Source organism: Tamandua tetradactyla, chromosome 1, assembly GCF_023851605.1.
Source record: "Tamandua tetradactyla isolate mTamTet1 chromosome 1, mTamTet1.pri, whole genome shotgun sequence".
Classification (NCBI taxonomy): domain Eukaryota; kingdom Metazoa; phylum Chordata; class Mammalia; order Pilosa; family Myrmecophagidae; genus Tamandua; species Tamandua tetradactyla.
The window spans coordinates 228985539-229000862 of NC_135327.1; the positions used below are offsets into that span (position 1 = coordinate 228985539).

General features: G+C 35.3%; 1 protein-coding gene across 1 annotated transcript in view; it reads right to left on the reverse strand.

Annotated features, from left to right (window-relative positions):
- Positions 1-15324, reverse strand: part of MLLT10 (MLLT10 histone lysine methyltransferase DOT1L cofactor) — a 250202-nt gene that overhangs the window by 73300 nt on the left and 161578 nt on the right. Inside the window, 3 exon segments of the mRNA XM_077154301.1 lie at positions 5332-5728; positions 5730-5902; positions 8942-9197. Of these exon segments, the coding sequence (XP_077010416.1) occupies positions 5332-5728; positions 5730-5902; positions 8942-9197 (826 nt within the window).

Sequence of the window (15324 nt, forward strand, 5' to 3'; positions counted from 1 at the left end):
TCATCTACTAACAACGTAGGTTTTGGTTTAAGTCCTCTCCAGAGGACAACAAATTAGACATCGTAGGGAGTTCTCCACCTAATGCCTCATCAACAAACCTAACACAAGTGCGACCAAAAGGGGGGGGGGGGGGGTGCCACACAGTACAAATCAGACTGACTGGGCACATAACAGAGAATGTGGTTCAAAAAAAATCAGAAGACATACATGAAAGCAGAAGGATTTTCTCAATGAAAAATAAAGGAATGTAGCTATTCTGGGCTTTGATCTAGTACTTTTACAGAAAGGCAGCCAAGATAAAGGCCAACAAATCTTCTAATCAAAAGCCAAAATAAATCAGGGTATTTTCCAAGAAAGTAAATTTCAAGGTATATCTTGGTCTCAGCAGTATCCAATTCCTATAGTATTTTCATTTATGACCAAATAAATTCAAATGTACATAATTTTAAACCCAATAATCAAATGCATATAAAGTCAAGAACCTGTGAGATAGGGCTGAATCATGTATGCCGAACAATCACACCTACTACTACTGTCTCAAATGCCTTTAGTAACTCCACTGTTGTGAGGTTACTGAACTAATACTGTGTTTACAAAATCAGTATTTATTCCTAATTAAAATATTTTACCAAGCATAGACATCTCAGTTTTATTTTACCCACCAGTAAATATGATGCAAGTAGGGATATATTTAGTAACAGAGCTCCATAAGGGCTCAAGTTCAAATTTCATAACTTTCACATTTCAGTAGAAGTCAAACTTCTCTTGAAGTGATCTTTTCAGATTAACAACTTGCCTCTGTGAACTGAACTGTGACTGAAGATCACAAAAAAAGAAGTACCTTCTAGACTCTTCTTTTGTAGTACTTATGACCACTAAAAAATGTCATCACTGAAGGAGATTTCAAGCCACTTGTCTTAGAAAGGTACAGCACCATCATATTGAAGAGCTGGAGAATGGGATTTTAAGATACAGGCATCTATAGGTTTTGAAAGGGCATAGCCTGAAATAATGTGATTAAAAGAATCAACACTAAACCATCAAATCCCTGTCACTTAAGAAATACCAGATTTTCCTCAGAAAAAAAACCAAGATGTTGATTTTTATGAATAAAAAAAAGTCCACTTTTACTTTGAGAAATCAGTAATTCTTATAACATGGTTGCGATAAATGGGGAAGAGGAAGAAGACAACTACAGCACATCAACTCTTCCAAAAGCTGCACAAATTCTCCTTGTTTCAAAAGACTAGGTACCCGGTTGTTCAAATGAACAAACTCCCAAAAGAATACACATATGTAGTAACGCACTGAATCAACAGCTTAACAGAATCTACAAGCCTTTTAAAAACTCACAATTCCTAGTACTCACTTAAAATACATGAATTTTCCATTCTGTATAAGGCACTGTAAAACAGTAGGCCATTTATCAGGATTTATTTCAATTTATACGAAAATCTTACAATTCAAGTCCCAGATCACATAAGGAACTTGCAGGTCTATTCTGTATTTCTATTCTGATTTCATCTAGGGCTCCTAAAATAAATACCTTGCTATACTGCACTCTATGATGTGAACATGTCATGAGAAATTTTAGTTACTGTTAACTGATGCTCTAAACAAAGAGATAGTTATAATTTCAAGAGAGAATCTTATCATTAGGACCAGATTCTACTACTTCTTTATGCCCAGCTATGGTAAAATAGGAAAATAATAATAATAATGATAACGATAACAATAGTGATAATAATAACTATTTCATGTTGTTCCAAGAACCAAATAAGAGAGTAAAGAGTTCTTTAAAATCTGTTAAGTGCTCTGAATATAAAATATTACTATAAGTTGACTGAGGCAACTTTTTTTTTCTTTTCTAGTAATGAAATTCTTTAATAGTGGTAAATTGCCAGAATTTAGCCTACAGTGCTTATTCTAGAAGAAAGACTACTAGGCCTATTAGTCTGATTTTTTCAGCCTGGCATTCAACTCTCTGTAAACCCACCCTGAACTATTCAAACAACTTTAACTACTTGTTTCTGTCCTGCTTATCCACCAAGTATACCTTTATTTTCTGTCCTGGTAATATTGTCAGCCTTCTTTTTCTGCCTACTCCAAAGTACAACTCAAATCCCATTTTCTCCATAGTCTTTTCCAACTTATTAGCACTAATCATCCTCAACCACCCTGCAATACTACGTGGAAAACTTTACATGGAGATCGTTTTATGACCATCCTGGCTGGAAGCACCTGGAAGGTGAAGAGAACATCACTATGTCTGCAGTGGTTCTAAAAAGCTGGTGAGTTTTTCCCACGTGTGCTGCAGTGTGCATGGGACAAGCATCACCCCTCCCCTTTGCAGAGCTGACACTGTTCTGCAGGTCACTGCCTGACACTGCAGGCGCTTACAAAGGCCACCTTCACCACTATTAGATTATCAACCTGTCTTGATAATGCAGTACACAGTCTACATTTTTTTCCTCACTACTTATATCTTGCGTGGGAGAGTGGGGAGAGGGTCCTTGCTTTTACTATTACTAATTTGAAGTTAGCACAAAGGAGAAATGATTGTTGAAAGTTAGATAACATCAGTTCAGTGGTCTCTTACAGGCCCCCTTGCTTATGACTTACATTACGCTACGTGATTTCAGACCATCCCAACACATAGCCCTTGGCTTTTACACTGGATAGCTCTGGAATAGTGGGAAATGAACAGCTCCACCGGTAAGAGCTGTGAGAACTCCCTGCCTGGGTTTCCTCTCTGTAAAATGAGTAGTAACAATTTGTGTCCGCGTAGCGTGCCACACAGTGTGTGACACATGCTAAGTGCAGTTAGCAATGATTCTTATTATGCGTAGGAAGGGAGAACTGTGAAATATTCATAGCATTTAGCCAGTTTCTTCTAATAACACTGGACTTTACTACTACGTTTATCAGTAAGAAAATGCTCTAATCTAGACATACAGCTCTTATTAAAATACATAAACTGTAAAAGATATATTATCTTAAATACTTTTTTTTGCACACAGACACTGGGAATTGAACCCAGGTCTCAGGCATGGCAAGCAAGAAATCTGCCCCTGAGCCACCATCACACCTATCTCAAATATTTTTAAATGAGTAACCACACTCCATAATTATAGCTTTAACAAGGCATATACAATCTTCAAAGTGATTTTTAAGCAAATGTTTAAAACAAAATATTCTGGCAAGTCCTAAATTTGCTAAGTTGTTTATTTTTGTCAAATAAAAAATTCCTATGTTGACCTAATAGCGCAGTAAAAAGGATACAAAACCATAATTTTCTGCCACAAACACTGCTGTCTGAAAGTAATGATTGTGTAAAGAACACTAATTCCCATAGCTAAAATTTCCTAAATCTGTATTCTGGAATCTTAAGTCCATATTAATTCCATTAACAGGAAGATGTGTGTTTCCAACAGCACTCAAGTGTGCTCTCGGCAATCTGGAACCCCTATGGGCACATGAAATCAGTGAGGACTCTCTCCACAGAGGCAAACTGAGGGTTAATTTCCTCAGCAAGGTATTCACCTGATTAATGAGGTTCTTGCTAAAAATAAAGATCAACTCAATTTTTCTGAGTAAATTTGTCTAATTTAACTTTTTGTGATGGGGCAAGGACTAACTACTAAGCCCTCTGGCCTCAAAAGAAACATTATATAAATAAAACTGCATACTCAAACATGCAATGTATGTAAATCTTTTCAATGAACTTATTTCTTACTGCAATTTATATATTTTTTCCTCTAAAGCAGTGGTTCACAACCTGAGGAGTTTTTGTCCCCTGCCCAACAACGGGACACTTGACAATGTATGGAGACAGTTTTGATTGTCATGATAGAGGGAGGAAGTGATACTGGCATCTAATGGGTCAGGGCTGGTGGTTCTGATAAACAGCCTACAACGTACAAGACTCCCCCACAAAATACTATTATCCACTATCCCACAAACCCACAACTGCTCTCATAAAGAATATATGTCACCCCATCTAAAAAGTTGGTGGTGTTGAGACAGAGAAACCCCCTTCTAGAACCATTCTTAATGCTGCTAATGAAACACTCCTTCCTCAGTTTCTAGTCTAGTCTGAACTAGGCTTTGCAAGTAGATTCCCCAGAAGCACTGGCTGTGCCGTACCCTGCACCACTCGGGTTTCCTCAGCCAGGCCGTGGGCGGCACTGGCACAGAGGCAATGCAGGTCCACGAGACACTCCTCACACTCAGGCTGTGGTCTTCATTCTACTTCTCAATTAGGAAAGACGAGGTAAACGGTATTAAAAAGTGACCTGCTTACCACATTCAGTATCTGTACATCTATAAAGGTAACCTAAAATCCTAGATTTAGGAACATATATGAACAGTCATCATTTTAATTCTACTTACTATTTCTCCATACTGTTTCCTACCTAATCGCCCTAACCAACTAACAGAGCTGATAAAATCCAAAATTATTTATGTAAATTAAATTTCATGTCCTGTACAATCAGAAATCCAAAATCATGACACAGGTAAGTTTACAATCAGCACTTATTTAAAACCATTTATCTCAAATTCAAGATGCAATTTAGACAAAATACTGACATTCAGTGAATGTCAACATTGTTAGGCTTCTGTCTAAAACATGCATTTTTCAAGAATTAAAAAAAATTTCAAACCAAAACCCATAATACAAATTGCAGTCTGCAGAAGCATCCCAATGGTGTGACAACTACTTACATAAGTTTATCGATACTATAAAAAAAGAAAATGGCAAAAACAAAAACACAAGAAACCTGTTATATTTGAAAACAAAAATTACTGTACCAACTGAAACAAAATGTGACTGCAAAATGCTACAAACTGAACTCATTTATCATTGAGTGACTGAAAAGTATTCCAGATAGAGTAACTAAAACAGTATTTGTGTGATGAATTGCTTAGAAAATAAAGATAAATAAAGCTTAGAGAAAGTGAACTAAAAAAATAAATACCAAGCAAAAGCACAGTGAGATATTTCCACACTTTTAATGTGAATTTTGGGTTTGTTTTTAAAATACTGGGTAGATAAAGCAACAACAAAAGTGGAAACTGAATTCCTGGTGTTTCCGAGAAATGGGTGACCAGTAAAGTATTCAGCTTGTATTAGTTCAAAGGCATCAGGTTAGTGCAAAACATCTTTTCCAAATACGTTTCCTTTCCAAGATTAGAAGACACGTTCATGGTTTTCATTAACTAAGATAATTCAAGTATTACTATAATAGGTTAAAATGTATAATCCATTATATTTAGGAGTAGAAGGCAGGCGGTGGGCGTGGGGGAGGAAAACAGCAGACAAGTTCGTACCTGAACCAACTGGAGACGAGCCAACACTAAGACTTTGCAAACTTCCATTCCTGAGCAACGTCGGTGACTTCTGCAGACTACAGCTCGTAACGCTTCCTGCAGCTGATGCTACAGATGATGTTGGAGAAGCAGAAGAAACTGAGAGGTGAGAAATATTCTCTTGATTTTTGTTTCCTTTGGGTCTACCAGGCCCATGCTTACTTTGTTTATTTCCTTTTCTTTTCTTTTCCTTTACAGTCTCTTCTTCTATGCTGGAAGTTTGAGCCCGCTTATATCCTGCTGTAGGAAGGCTGGAATTACCCAAATCTCCAGGTGAATTTTCAAAGCTTTTAGGCTGTGAGACCACAGCTGAGGTTGAAGAGAGCCCAATTAAGGAACTAAAACTATTTACCCCCCCCCTCCTGGCTCCCAGGCTCTCCTTTATGCACATCTTTGGTTGACGATGACTGCTGGGGGTGAGTGTAACTGTCACTGCGCAGATCTGAGTCTGTAAAGCTCAAGAAATCCTGGGGAGACTGGACTGAACTTCCAGAAGATGATTTTACACTGCCTGGAGTTCCTGAAAAACTGCCTGTAGCGGAAAAATGGGGTAGGAAAAGAAAACATTGGATGCGAACATTCCCATGAGCAGCAGACATGAATATAGAAATCAATAAGAAGAAAGCGTGAAAATAAATACAACATGAAACACAGGACATGACTAAGTCACAGGCTATATTTGAAAAAGGTTACTACTAAAGGCAAGTTTATCTATAAAATTATCTTAAGAAACACTTGTTATTTTATAGTTAGTGTTAAACACACGATTGATCTTAAATTGCAAGTTATTACTTGTATAATTACTATGGTGTAAGTTGTGCTTTGTTTAACCTACCTTCTCCCACAGTACCATTCCTCAGTTCTCTGTGTGTGCTTGAGGAAGGGCTGAACCACAGCACTCTCCTTTGGACAGTCTTGCGAGGAGATGTGACAAGACTATGATTTGAGTCAGAGTGGCTAGGGAACTTCTTTTCAAATATTGAGCATAGGATTGTATAAATGTTTCAAACATATAGTAAGAACCAAAAGATGTTGCTTAGGGTATGAGTTTTAAGTTTTAACTTCAAGACACTCGTGAATGTTAACTGGTCGGCTGAATCTGCCCCACCAAAACATGGATTTGGTAAAAGAAAAACTGCCAGAGGGAACCTAGCTTATACCTTCAGTTCTCCTAGTCCACTTCTCCTGAAGCTCCATAAACAAAAGAAACCAGCAACCAACATTCTGCTACTGCTTTTACAAACGTAAAATCATGGAAGAGGAAGCCTCAGGATCCTCTCTCACCACGGTTTAGTAGAGAAGGAACAGCCCACTGTGGCACTACAAGAGCCAAGGACCTCAAAGTTCTTAGTTATCTGGTAGAAAATTATTATGGTCAGATGAAACAATAGTTTGGCCCACCATTGCATTTCACTTTATCCTCTTCGTGCTTTCCAAATGGCATTAACAAGTGCTTATATCAGTCGTGACCACACATCTACTGTCTCATGAAATTAAACTATATCATAGTTTAACTAATATGTTTAAAAACAGAAGCTCAGAATAATGTGTTTTACTGGAGTGGAAGGGAAATTTCAAACTAAGTGTTAAATTTTACTGCAGAGCACGTTCACAAGTAATCTCATACATAAAGCCACCTAAATAATTACAAAGTTATTTTTTCCTTCACATGCAAGCATTTCTTTTAATCTAGTCTTAGGGTTTTGACCTTTAAATTTTAATCTCCTCTGAAAAGGCTTATTATAGAACATTAGTAGTTCTAAAACTTAACCCATTCAAAAGTACATTTATTTAATTAATTTACAAATAAAATAATAAATATGTTAATGTAAATTAATAAAATAAATATGGGCAATTTAGGCTATGTCTATATAAAATATACATATTTATAAGCCATTTATATTCTATAATTTACATTACATCAATCATTTAATGATGACTCCAATTTGTCACTTAATTAGCAGCTAAAAGGAAGTTCTTTATCATCCATTCTCATCTGTCACCAACTGTCTTCTACACTTGTTTATTTTTACAGCTGCTGTTAAAAGCTCATCACAGTGTAGCAAATACTTTAAAATATTTTAATGTATATAATACTTTAAATATATACTACCTGTAAATGACATACTGCCTATGGTGAAAAAAAAAACAAAAATCTAAAATTCCCTACCATTAAGTTTCAACATTTAAAATATAGAATATAACCCGCAGTATGAAAACTTAACATCCTCTCTACCATATTTTAATAGAGGCTGAAATAGATTCTTTAATGTTGTTAAGTTCAAAAAATGAGAAATTCATTTTCTAAATGGTTTAGCATTTGCTGATTAAAACTCAAAATAATTGAGGTTTTATTAATTATTTTTATTTTCCAAAGTGGTATAAAATAAAAACGTAAATTTCATTAAAATAAAACAGCAAATTTGGCATTTTATTTATTTTCTACTTGTCTAATTTTTTTGGTAATAGAAGGTAAAAAAAAAAATTTAGAACTTGAAAAGCTTCAAGCCAAAACTAACTACTTGTATAAAATATGCATGTTCTTTTTAATGGAAAGCCAGCAGACTAAACAATCTCTCTACATAGTTAACTTACAACCTGCTAGATTTTGAGTACAATTTTTATTATAATAGAAGTTTGAACACAGTTAAAAAAAAAAAAAGGACAATTTTTCCTCCATTTAATAGGGGTAAATAAAGGAAAAACAAAACAGGTATTTAGTATATACCACTGACATATTTTCTTCCAACAGTTTTTGCTTTCATATTTCTCAAAATATTTATGTCCACATTAAAATAGTATACAAAGTAAAAAGCTAGAACATAGGACTAATGTATTCTAAGGATTATCTGAGTTATTCTGCTCTTCATAAAACAGGGTTGCCATATAAAATATGACATGCCCAATCATTTCAGATTGCAGCTAAAAAGGAAAAAAAATATTTTTCAGTTTAAGTATGTTCCAAATTATATAAAAAAATAGTATGTGCTGTTTATTTGAAATTCACATTTTAATAGGGCATTCTATATTTTATCTACTAAATCTAGCACGCTTACCATAAAAGATACATAAGCTTAGCAAAATTCTACTTTAAGCTTTGAGTTTTATGCTAAGAGCATTATTAATTAACAACTGTTACTTACTGAAACCTATTGGGATCCCCTAGGAATTACCCAGTCAGTATTGGTTAACAATTTAAAATTCAAACCTTAACTGTTTTAATATTTAATTAGGGAAGGTAAATAAAAACATTTTACAGAAAAGAAGACTGTGCTACAGAGCAGAAAGAAAACTCCAGCTTTTATTGTTTTTCTCCCCAATCTTAAGCTTTATTCCACATCTATTTAAACATTAAAATTACAGTTCAACTTTGGAAGCATATATAAGAACATTAAAAGAAAGCAAAGGTTGCCAGAAACATCTCAACAAAAAATACTATTCTCTGAAGAAATCCTACCATGACATCTTTACATAATAATCTCAAAGGATCCACTAGTTATAAGTAAAAGATAAACTACAAAGCTTAATAGGCTGCCCATCCTACGAGAAGCTGTAACAGCATAATGAATACCTTGCTGGAAAGGACTAGCTGCTGACACAGTCGTTCCTGGATTCCTTCCACCACCGGGTTTTCTTCCCCTTTGACCTGAGCTGTGAGCTGACGGTCTCTTCCCTTTGCCCTCGGACCCTCTAGCCTCTGAAACATCTTTTCCACTAGAGGTGTGTGCAGAGACTTCCTGGAAATTTGCATTTGTAAATCGTGCTGCAGTATCTTCCAAGCGCTTCAAGGATCCTGACATAGAGTTGCTGCTAGTGCTTGTGTAAGTCTAACATTTAAATTCGGAAAAGGAAGTAAAAGGAGAAATAACTCATTACATTTTGGCTAACAAAAAAATAAATGGCACATTGATAATAATAAATAATTACTGAACTCTGAAAGATAAACATATGAAATTTAGTTCCAAAATAAGCTACTCCATGCAAAGAAATAGTGTAAAAACAATTATTTCAAAGTCTATTATTACTTTTTTTTCCTAACAGCTTTATTGAGGTATATTTTACATAACATAAAATTCACCCATGTTAAATGTACAATTCAACGTTTCTTAGTAAATTTACAGAGTTGTGTAATTCTTACAACTCCAAAAAGATATTTAGGGTTTCCTAATAGCATTTTTAAACATTTGTGGGAATATACAATTTATCATTTCAATCATTATGTGCATAATTCATAATATTGTGCTACCATCATCACCGCCCATTAGCAGGACCTATACCCATTCAGCAATGACTCCCCATTTCTTACCACCAGCACCCCCGCCAGGCCCTGGTAACCTGCAATCCACTTTCTGCCCCTACGCTTATTCTAGATATTTCACAAAACTGAAATCATGCCACAGTTGCCGTTATATGGCTTGCCTAATGTTTTCAAGTTTCACCCATACTGTAGCATGTACCAGAATTTTATTCTTTTTTACGGATGAATACTATTCCACTGTAGGTATGGGCCACATTTTGTTTATCTGTTCATCAGTTGATGGATATAAGCAGTTTCTACCTTTTAGCTACTGTGAAAAATACTGCTACAAACACGGATGTGACAGTGTCCATTTGAGACCCTGTTTTCAACCCTCGTAACTAGTGGAATTACTGGGGCAGATGCTGATGAATAATGGAATTTTACAAGAATTTTTTAAAGTCTGATTTGAAACCTCTGTGTCAGATCACAGGGCGCAGAGGCAGACTCTCTAATCTCTAAGTACAGTGCCCAGTTCTAGAATTCAACACATGAACTGGATGATTCCAAAAGACAACAGAGTTTAAGAACAGCTGCTATAAATCTCTGATTTGCTGATATTCTTGTTTGTTTGCATGGGCAGGCATCGGGAATCGAACCTGGGTCTCCGGTATGGCAGGCAAGAACTCTGCCGCTGAGCCACTGTCGCACTACCCGATTTGCTGATATTTTTAAGAACATCAGTGTTTAAATCTGTAGGCTCCGAATGAGAGAGTTTTCTAGATGACCAACTAGGGTAGACAGAGATGGGGGGGGGGTAGTGGGGGTGGGGAGGGAGAGTTGGGGGGAGAGGGAGGGAGGGAGGGAGGGAGGGAAAGAAAGGTGGTCCTTGAGATTCCCTGTGGGCAGTGCTGGAATTCTACCAGTGTTTATTCCAGAATGTTTACATGCATATTGTAGTTTATGAATGTCCAGGTAGGTGACTGATTGTAAGGCAATCATTTGCCTAGACTATCTCATCAAGTGGATAGGTAGCTTTAAAAGATTCCTGCAGAAAAACTCCAGATTATTAATACAAGACCAAGAATACGACACATCTGAGAAAAACCCATGACAGTGTAAGCAGATGTGATTGTTCCAACTCCACCACAGCCCAAACCCAGCTTCTAAATTTAGTGCCTTTAAAAAAAAAATTGTGATATATTTCATACACCATAGAATTCACCCTTTTAAAGTGTACGATTCAGTGGTTTACAGGATACTCAAAAAGTTACACAACGACAAATTCTCATTACCCCCAAAAAGCACTTAGCCCTCAAATCCCCACACAATTGCCCCAAGGAATTACCAAATCTGCTTTCTGTTTCTATGAATTTGTCTATGCTGGATATTTCATACAAATGGAGTCAAATACTTGGCCTTCTGTGATTGGCTTTTTCACTTAGCATTTTGTTTCCAAATTTCATCTGTGTTGTGGCGCGTATCAGTACTACATTACCCTTTATGGCTAAATAACAGAATGATGATTTGAACTGTAAATTTAAATTTGTACTCCCCAGTGCAACTCACCCTGAGTATATGTTGTTTTTTGAGATACTAGCTATTATTGTGGAAGATGTTTTCTCATTTCCATCACCTTTTTAAAATTTCAAAACTTTGTTCTTTTAAAAAGCACAGGAGTACATATGCAATTATTTATACAAGTTATAGAGAAAGGGTACTGAACAATTTTTTCTCAATGTGCTCACGACAAAAAAATTTTTGCGGGTGAGCAAAGATATTTTGATGCAACTGGTCTATACTACAAAGTATATGAAAAGTCTATTTTATTCTACCACACCCATCAATTAGAAATATTGTTTAATTCCTATAGATATATGCATCTGTAATAACTGACTACAGGAAACGGGAGCACCATGATGTCCCTCTGCTCCAGAGCTGACCCACATCGTTTTTATATGTATTCTCCAGGCTGTTTCACAGAAACAAATTCATATTTTTCAAAAAACATACATGAGTTAGCAAAATGCAAACATTTTGATGTGTGAACTGCCATTTTCACTTAATGATATTTTCTCTCTTTTTACTGTTTTAGCAATTACTGTCAGAACTAGAATCTGGGGGACTTTTATTCATATTTATGCCCCATCCCCCCCATACCAGAAGCGGCCAAATTACTAGTTTCCATTTTTTACAATTTCACACTTGCTTTTCTGATTTTTCATCGCTTGTGTATAAAAACACTATTGGTTTTATGGGTGTCGATCTAGTACCTCGCCACTTTGTTGAATTCATTTATTACTTCTAGGAGTGTTTTTGCGGATTTTTCAGATTTTTCTATATATAAGACTACATCATCTGTAAGTAAGGCAAGTGTTAATTTCTTCCATTTCAATATGGATGCTTTTTATCTCATTTTCTTGCCTAAATGCTCTGGGTAGAACTTCCAGTCCAATGTTGAGCAACAGAGGTGATGGTGGGCCTCCTTGTCTTCTTCCTAATTTTAGAGAGAAAGCTTTCAATCTTTCACCATGAAGTAGAATGTTAGCTGTAGGCTTTTTACACATGCCCTTTATCCCACTGAGGAAGTTCTCTTCTATTCCTAGTTTTTTAAGTGTTTTTATGAAGAACAGGTGCTGGAGTTTCTCAAACACCTTTTCTGCATGAACTGAGATGATCATGTGTTTTTTTCTGTTTTGTTTTCCCTTCATTTCATTAATGCAGTGTATTACACTAATTATCTTAGGATGAGCTGGGACAAATTCCATGTGTTCATGGTGAATACTTCTTTTAATGTGCTATATTGCACTTGGTTTGCTAGTATTTTATTGAGCATTTCTGCATCCATATTCTTAAAAGAAATCCAAGTGTAGTTTTCTTATTGGCTTTGGTATGAGGGTGATGATGATCTCATAGAATGAATTATGAAGTGTTTCTTTCTCTTCAATTTCTCGAAGAATTTGAGCAGAAACGGAGTTAAAACTTCTTGGAATGGTTGGTAAAATTCCCCTATGAAGCCACCTTGTCCTGGGCTTTTCTTTGTTGGGAGGTTTTGATTACCGATTCAAACTCTTTACTAGTTAGTGGTTTGTGGAGATCTTCTATATTTCTTCGTGGGTCAGTGTAAATAGTTTGTCTTTCTAAGAATTTGTCCAATTCACCTAGGTAATGTGATTTGTTAGTATACAGTTGTTCATAGTATACTTTTTATTTTTGTGGGGTAAATACTAATGTTCCCATTTTCATTTCTGGTTTCAGTTGTTTGTGTCCTCCGTTTTTTTCTTACTCACTCTAGCTAAAGGCTTGTCAATTTTATTGATCTTTTCAAAGAACCAACTTTCAGTTTTGCTGATTCTCTCACTTAGGTTTTATTCTCTGTTTCAGTTATGTTCATGCTAATCTTTGTTATTTCCTTCCTTCTGCTTGCTTTGCTTTGAATTTCTTTTTCCAGTACTTCCAGTTTTAAGGTGAGGTCTCTGATTTGAAATTTCTTCTTTTTTAATTAAGAAAGTTAAATTTCCCGCTCAGCACTGTCTTTGCTCTATCCCACTAGTTTTGTTATGTTGTGTTCTCATTTTCATCCACCTGAAGATATTTCCTAAATTCCATTGTCATTTCGTCTTTAACCACTGGTTGTTTAATAGCGCATTGTTTAATCTCCATATATCTGTGAACTTTCCATTTCTTCCTCTGTTATTGATTTCAAGCTTCATTCTGTTGTGGTCAGAAAATACACATTCTATGATTTCAATACTTTTTAATGTATAGAGACTTGTTCTGTGATCCAATATAAGTTCTATCTGGGGGAATGATCCATGTGCACTTGAGAAGAATCTGTACTCTACTGTTCTTAGGTAAAGTGTTCTATTTATGTGTTAGGTCTATTTGCCTTAGAGAAATGTTCAGGTCTTCTATTTCTTTATTGATCTTCTGTCTAGATGGTTTACCCATTATTGAAAGAGGTGTATGAAAGTCTCCTATTATTAATGTGGAGCTATTTCTCTCTTCAAATCTGTCAATATCTGCTTCATATATTTTGAGGCTCTGCTGTTAATAGCATACATATTTATAATTTTTATGCCATTGTACTGAATTGACCCCTTTATTAGTATGTAATGACCATATTTATTCCTCATACATGCTGCTTACTTAGTCTTTTTCATCTGATATTAGTACAGCTACCCCAGCTCTGTATTTTGTTACTACTTGAATGGTATATATTTTTTCCACCTTTTCATTGTTAACCTACTTGCATTTTGCCTTTAAGGTAAGACACTTGCAGCAGCATACATCTGGGTCATGCTGTGTTATAGATTCTTCCACTCTCTGCTTTCTGACTACAGAGTTTAAACCACTTAAAGTCACTATTGATAATAGAAGACATTCTGCTGCCATTTTGCTATTTGGTCTCTGTAACTCAGACATTTTTTTGTCCGTCAATTCTTCCATTAATTTCTACTTTTTTTTAATTTCATTTTTATGTGTCGTACCATAATTTTACCTGGGCTATTACTGTTTCTTTGTTTTTGTTTTTCTTAATGTACTTAACAGCTTATAATATGGCTCTTTCATTATCAAATTACAGCAATCATTAAAAGCACATATTAGTCATATTGTTTTATAGTCATATTTTTTAATCAAGACTGTACTACTACTTCCTAGGAAGGAAACTAAAATCAATTTTTGGGTTCAGCGCAACACAGGGACAAATGAAGAGAACTAGAGTGCTACAAATCCACTGAAGAACTGTATCAATGAGATTATAAGGATCTAGTATTGGACAAAGAGGAAGAATTTTTAATGTAATGGTGAGGACTGTATATTAGAAACAGAAGGACTATAAAGCCTCCGAGACAGAAACCATTTCTTTCAAGTATTAAGTCAGGGGAAAAGTTTTGTTCTCTTATTTTGCACTCAAGACTTTTAAAAATTAACAGTATTACTATACCCTAAAACTGATTCTCAATTATTCCCTTGATTTAGGTATGTTAGGAAGAAAACCAAAGATAAATGTTGCTTAAGCAATTATTTACAGTTTTTAATAAGCATCTTTAATACAAGATTTGTATTAAATGAGTATGGAGATGTGGCAGACCACGTGATCATTAATCAATGTGATTCAAATTCAAGATCTATAAGGTCTTCAGTGTCGGGGACTTTGTTTCTGGTTCACAAAAATATCTGGAGCACTTATGACAGTGCCTGGGAACGTAACAGGTTGGTATTTTGGTTGAATAAGAGAATTAATGAATATTTTCCTAATACACATATTTAAAATCTCTGATGTTATACAAATAAAAAATCTGATAATACACAAATTTGAAATTTCTCACATATACCCACCAAACAAATACATCTTGTTGGATAAATCTGAAAATGAAGTGACAATAAAATCAGTTTTTATCAAAAGTAATGTTCAAAAGGAAGAATAAAGAGAGGATGGCAAATGTTTTGAAACCCAAATATTCTCCACAGGAAATATTTCAGGCTTCTTGACCCCTGGTGCTGCCCCCATGCCCCAGCACTTGACATCCTACTAGATTTTCCTCATCAAATACAAGAAACACTACCTCTTATAAAAACAAACAACTCACTAATCTGTTAAACTATAATATACAAACAAGTGCAAAAGGTTTCAGAGAGTTTATAAAAAAAAAATTTAAGAAGTAATCAGATTTAAACAGATTCAACTTTATGGCTGACTTGGGAAACACTGA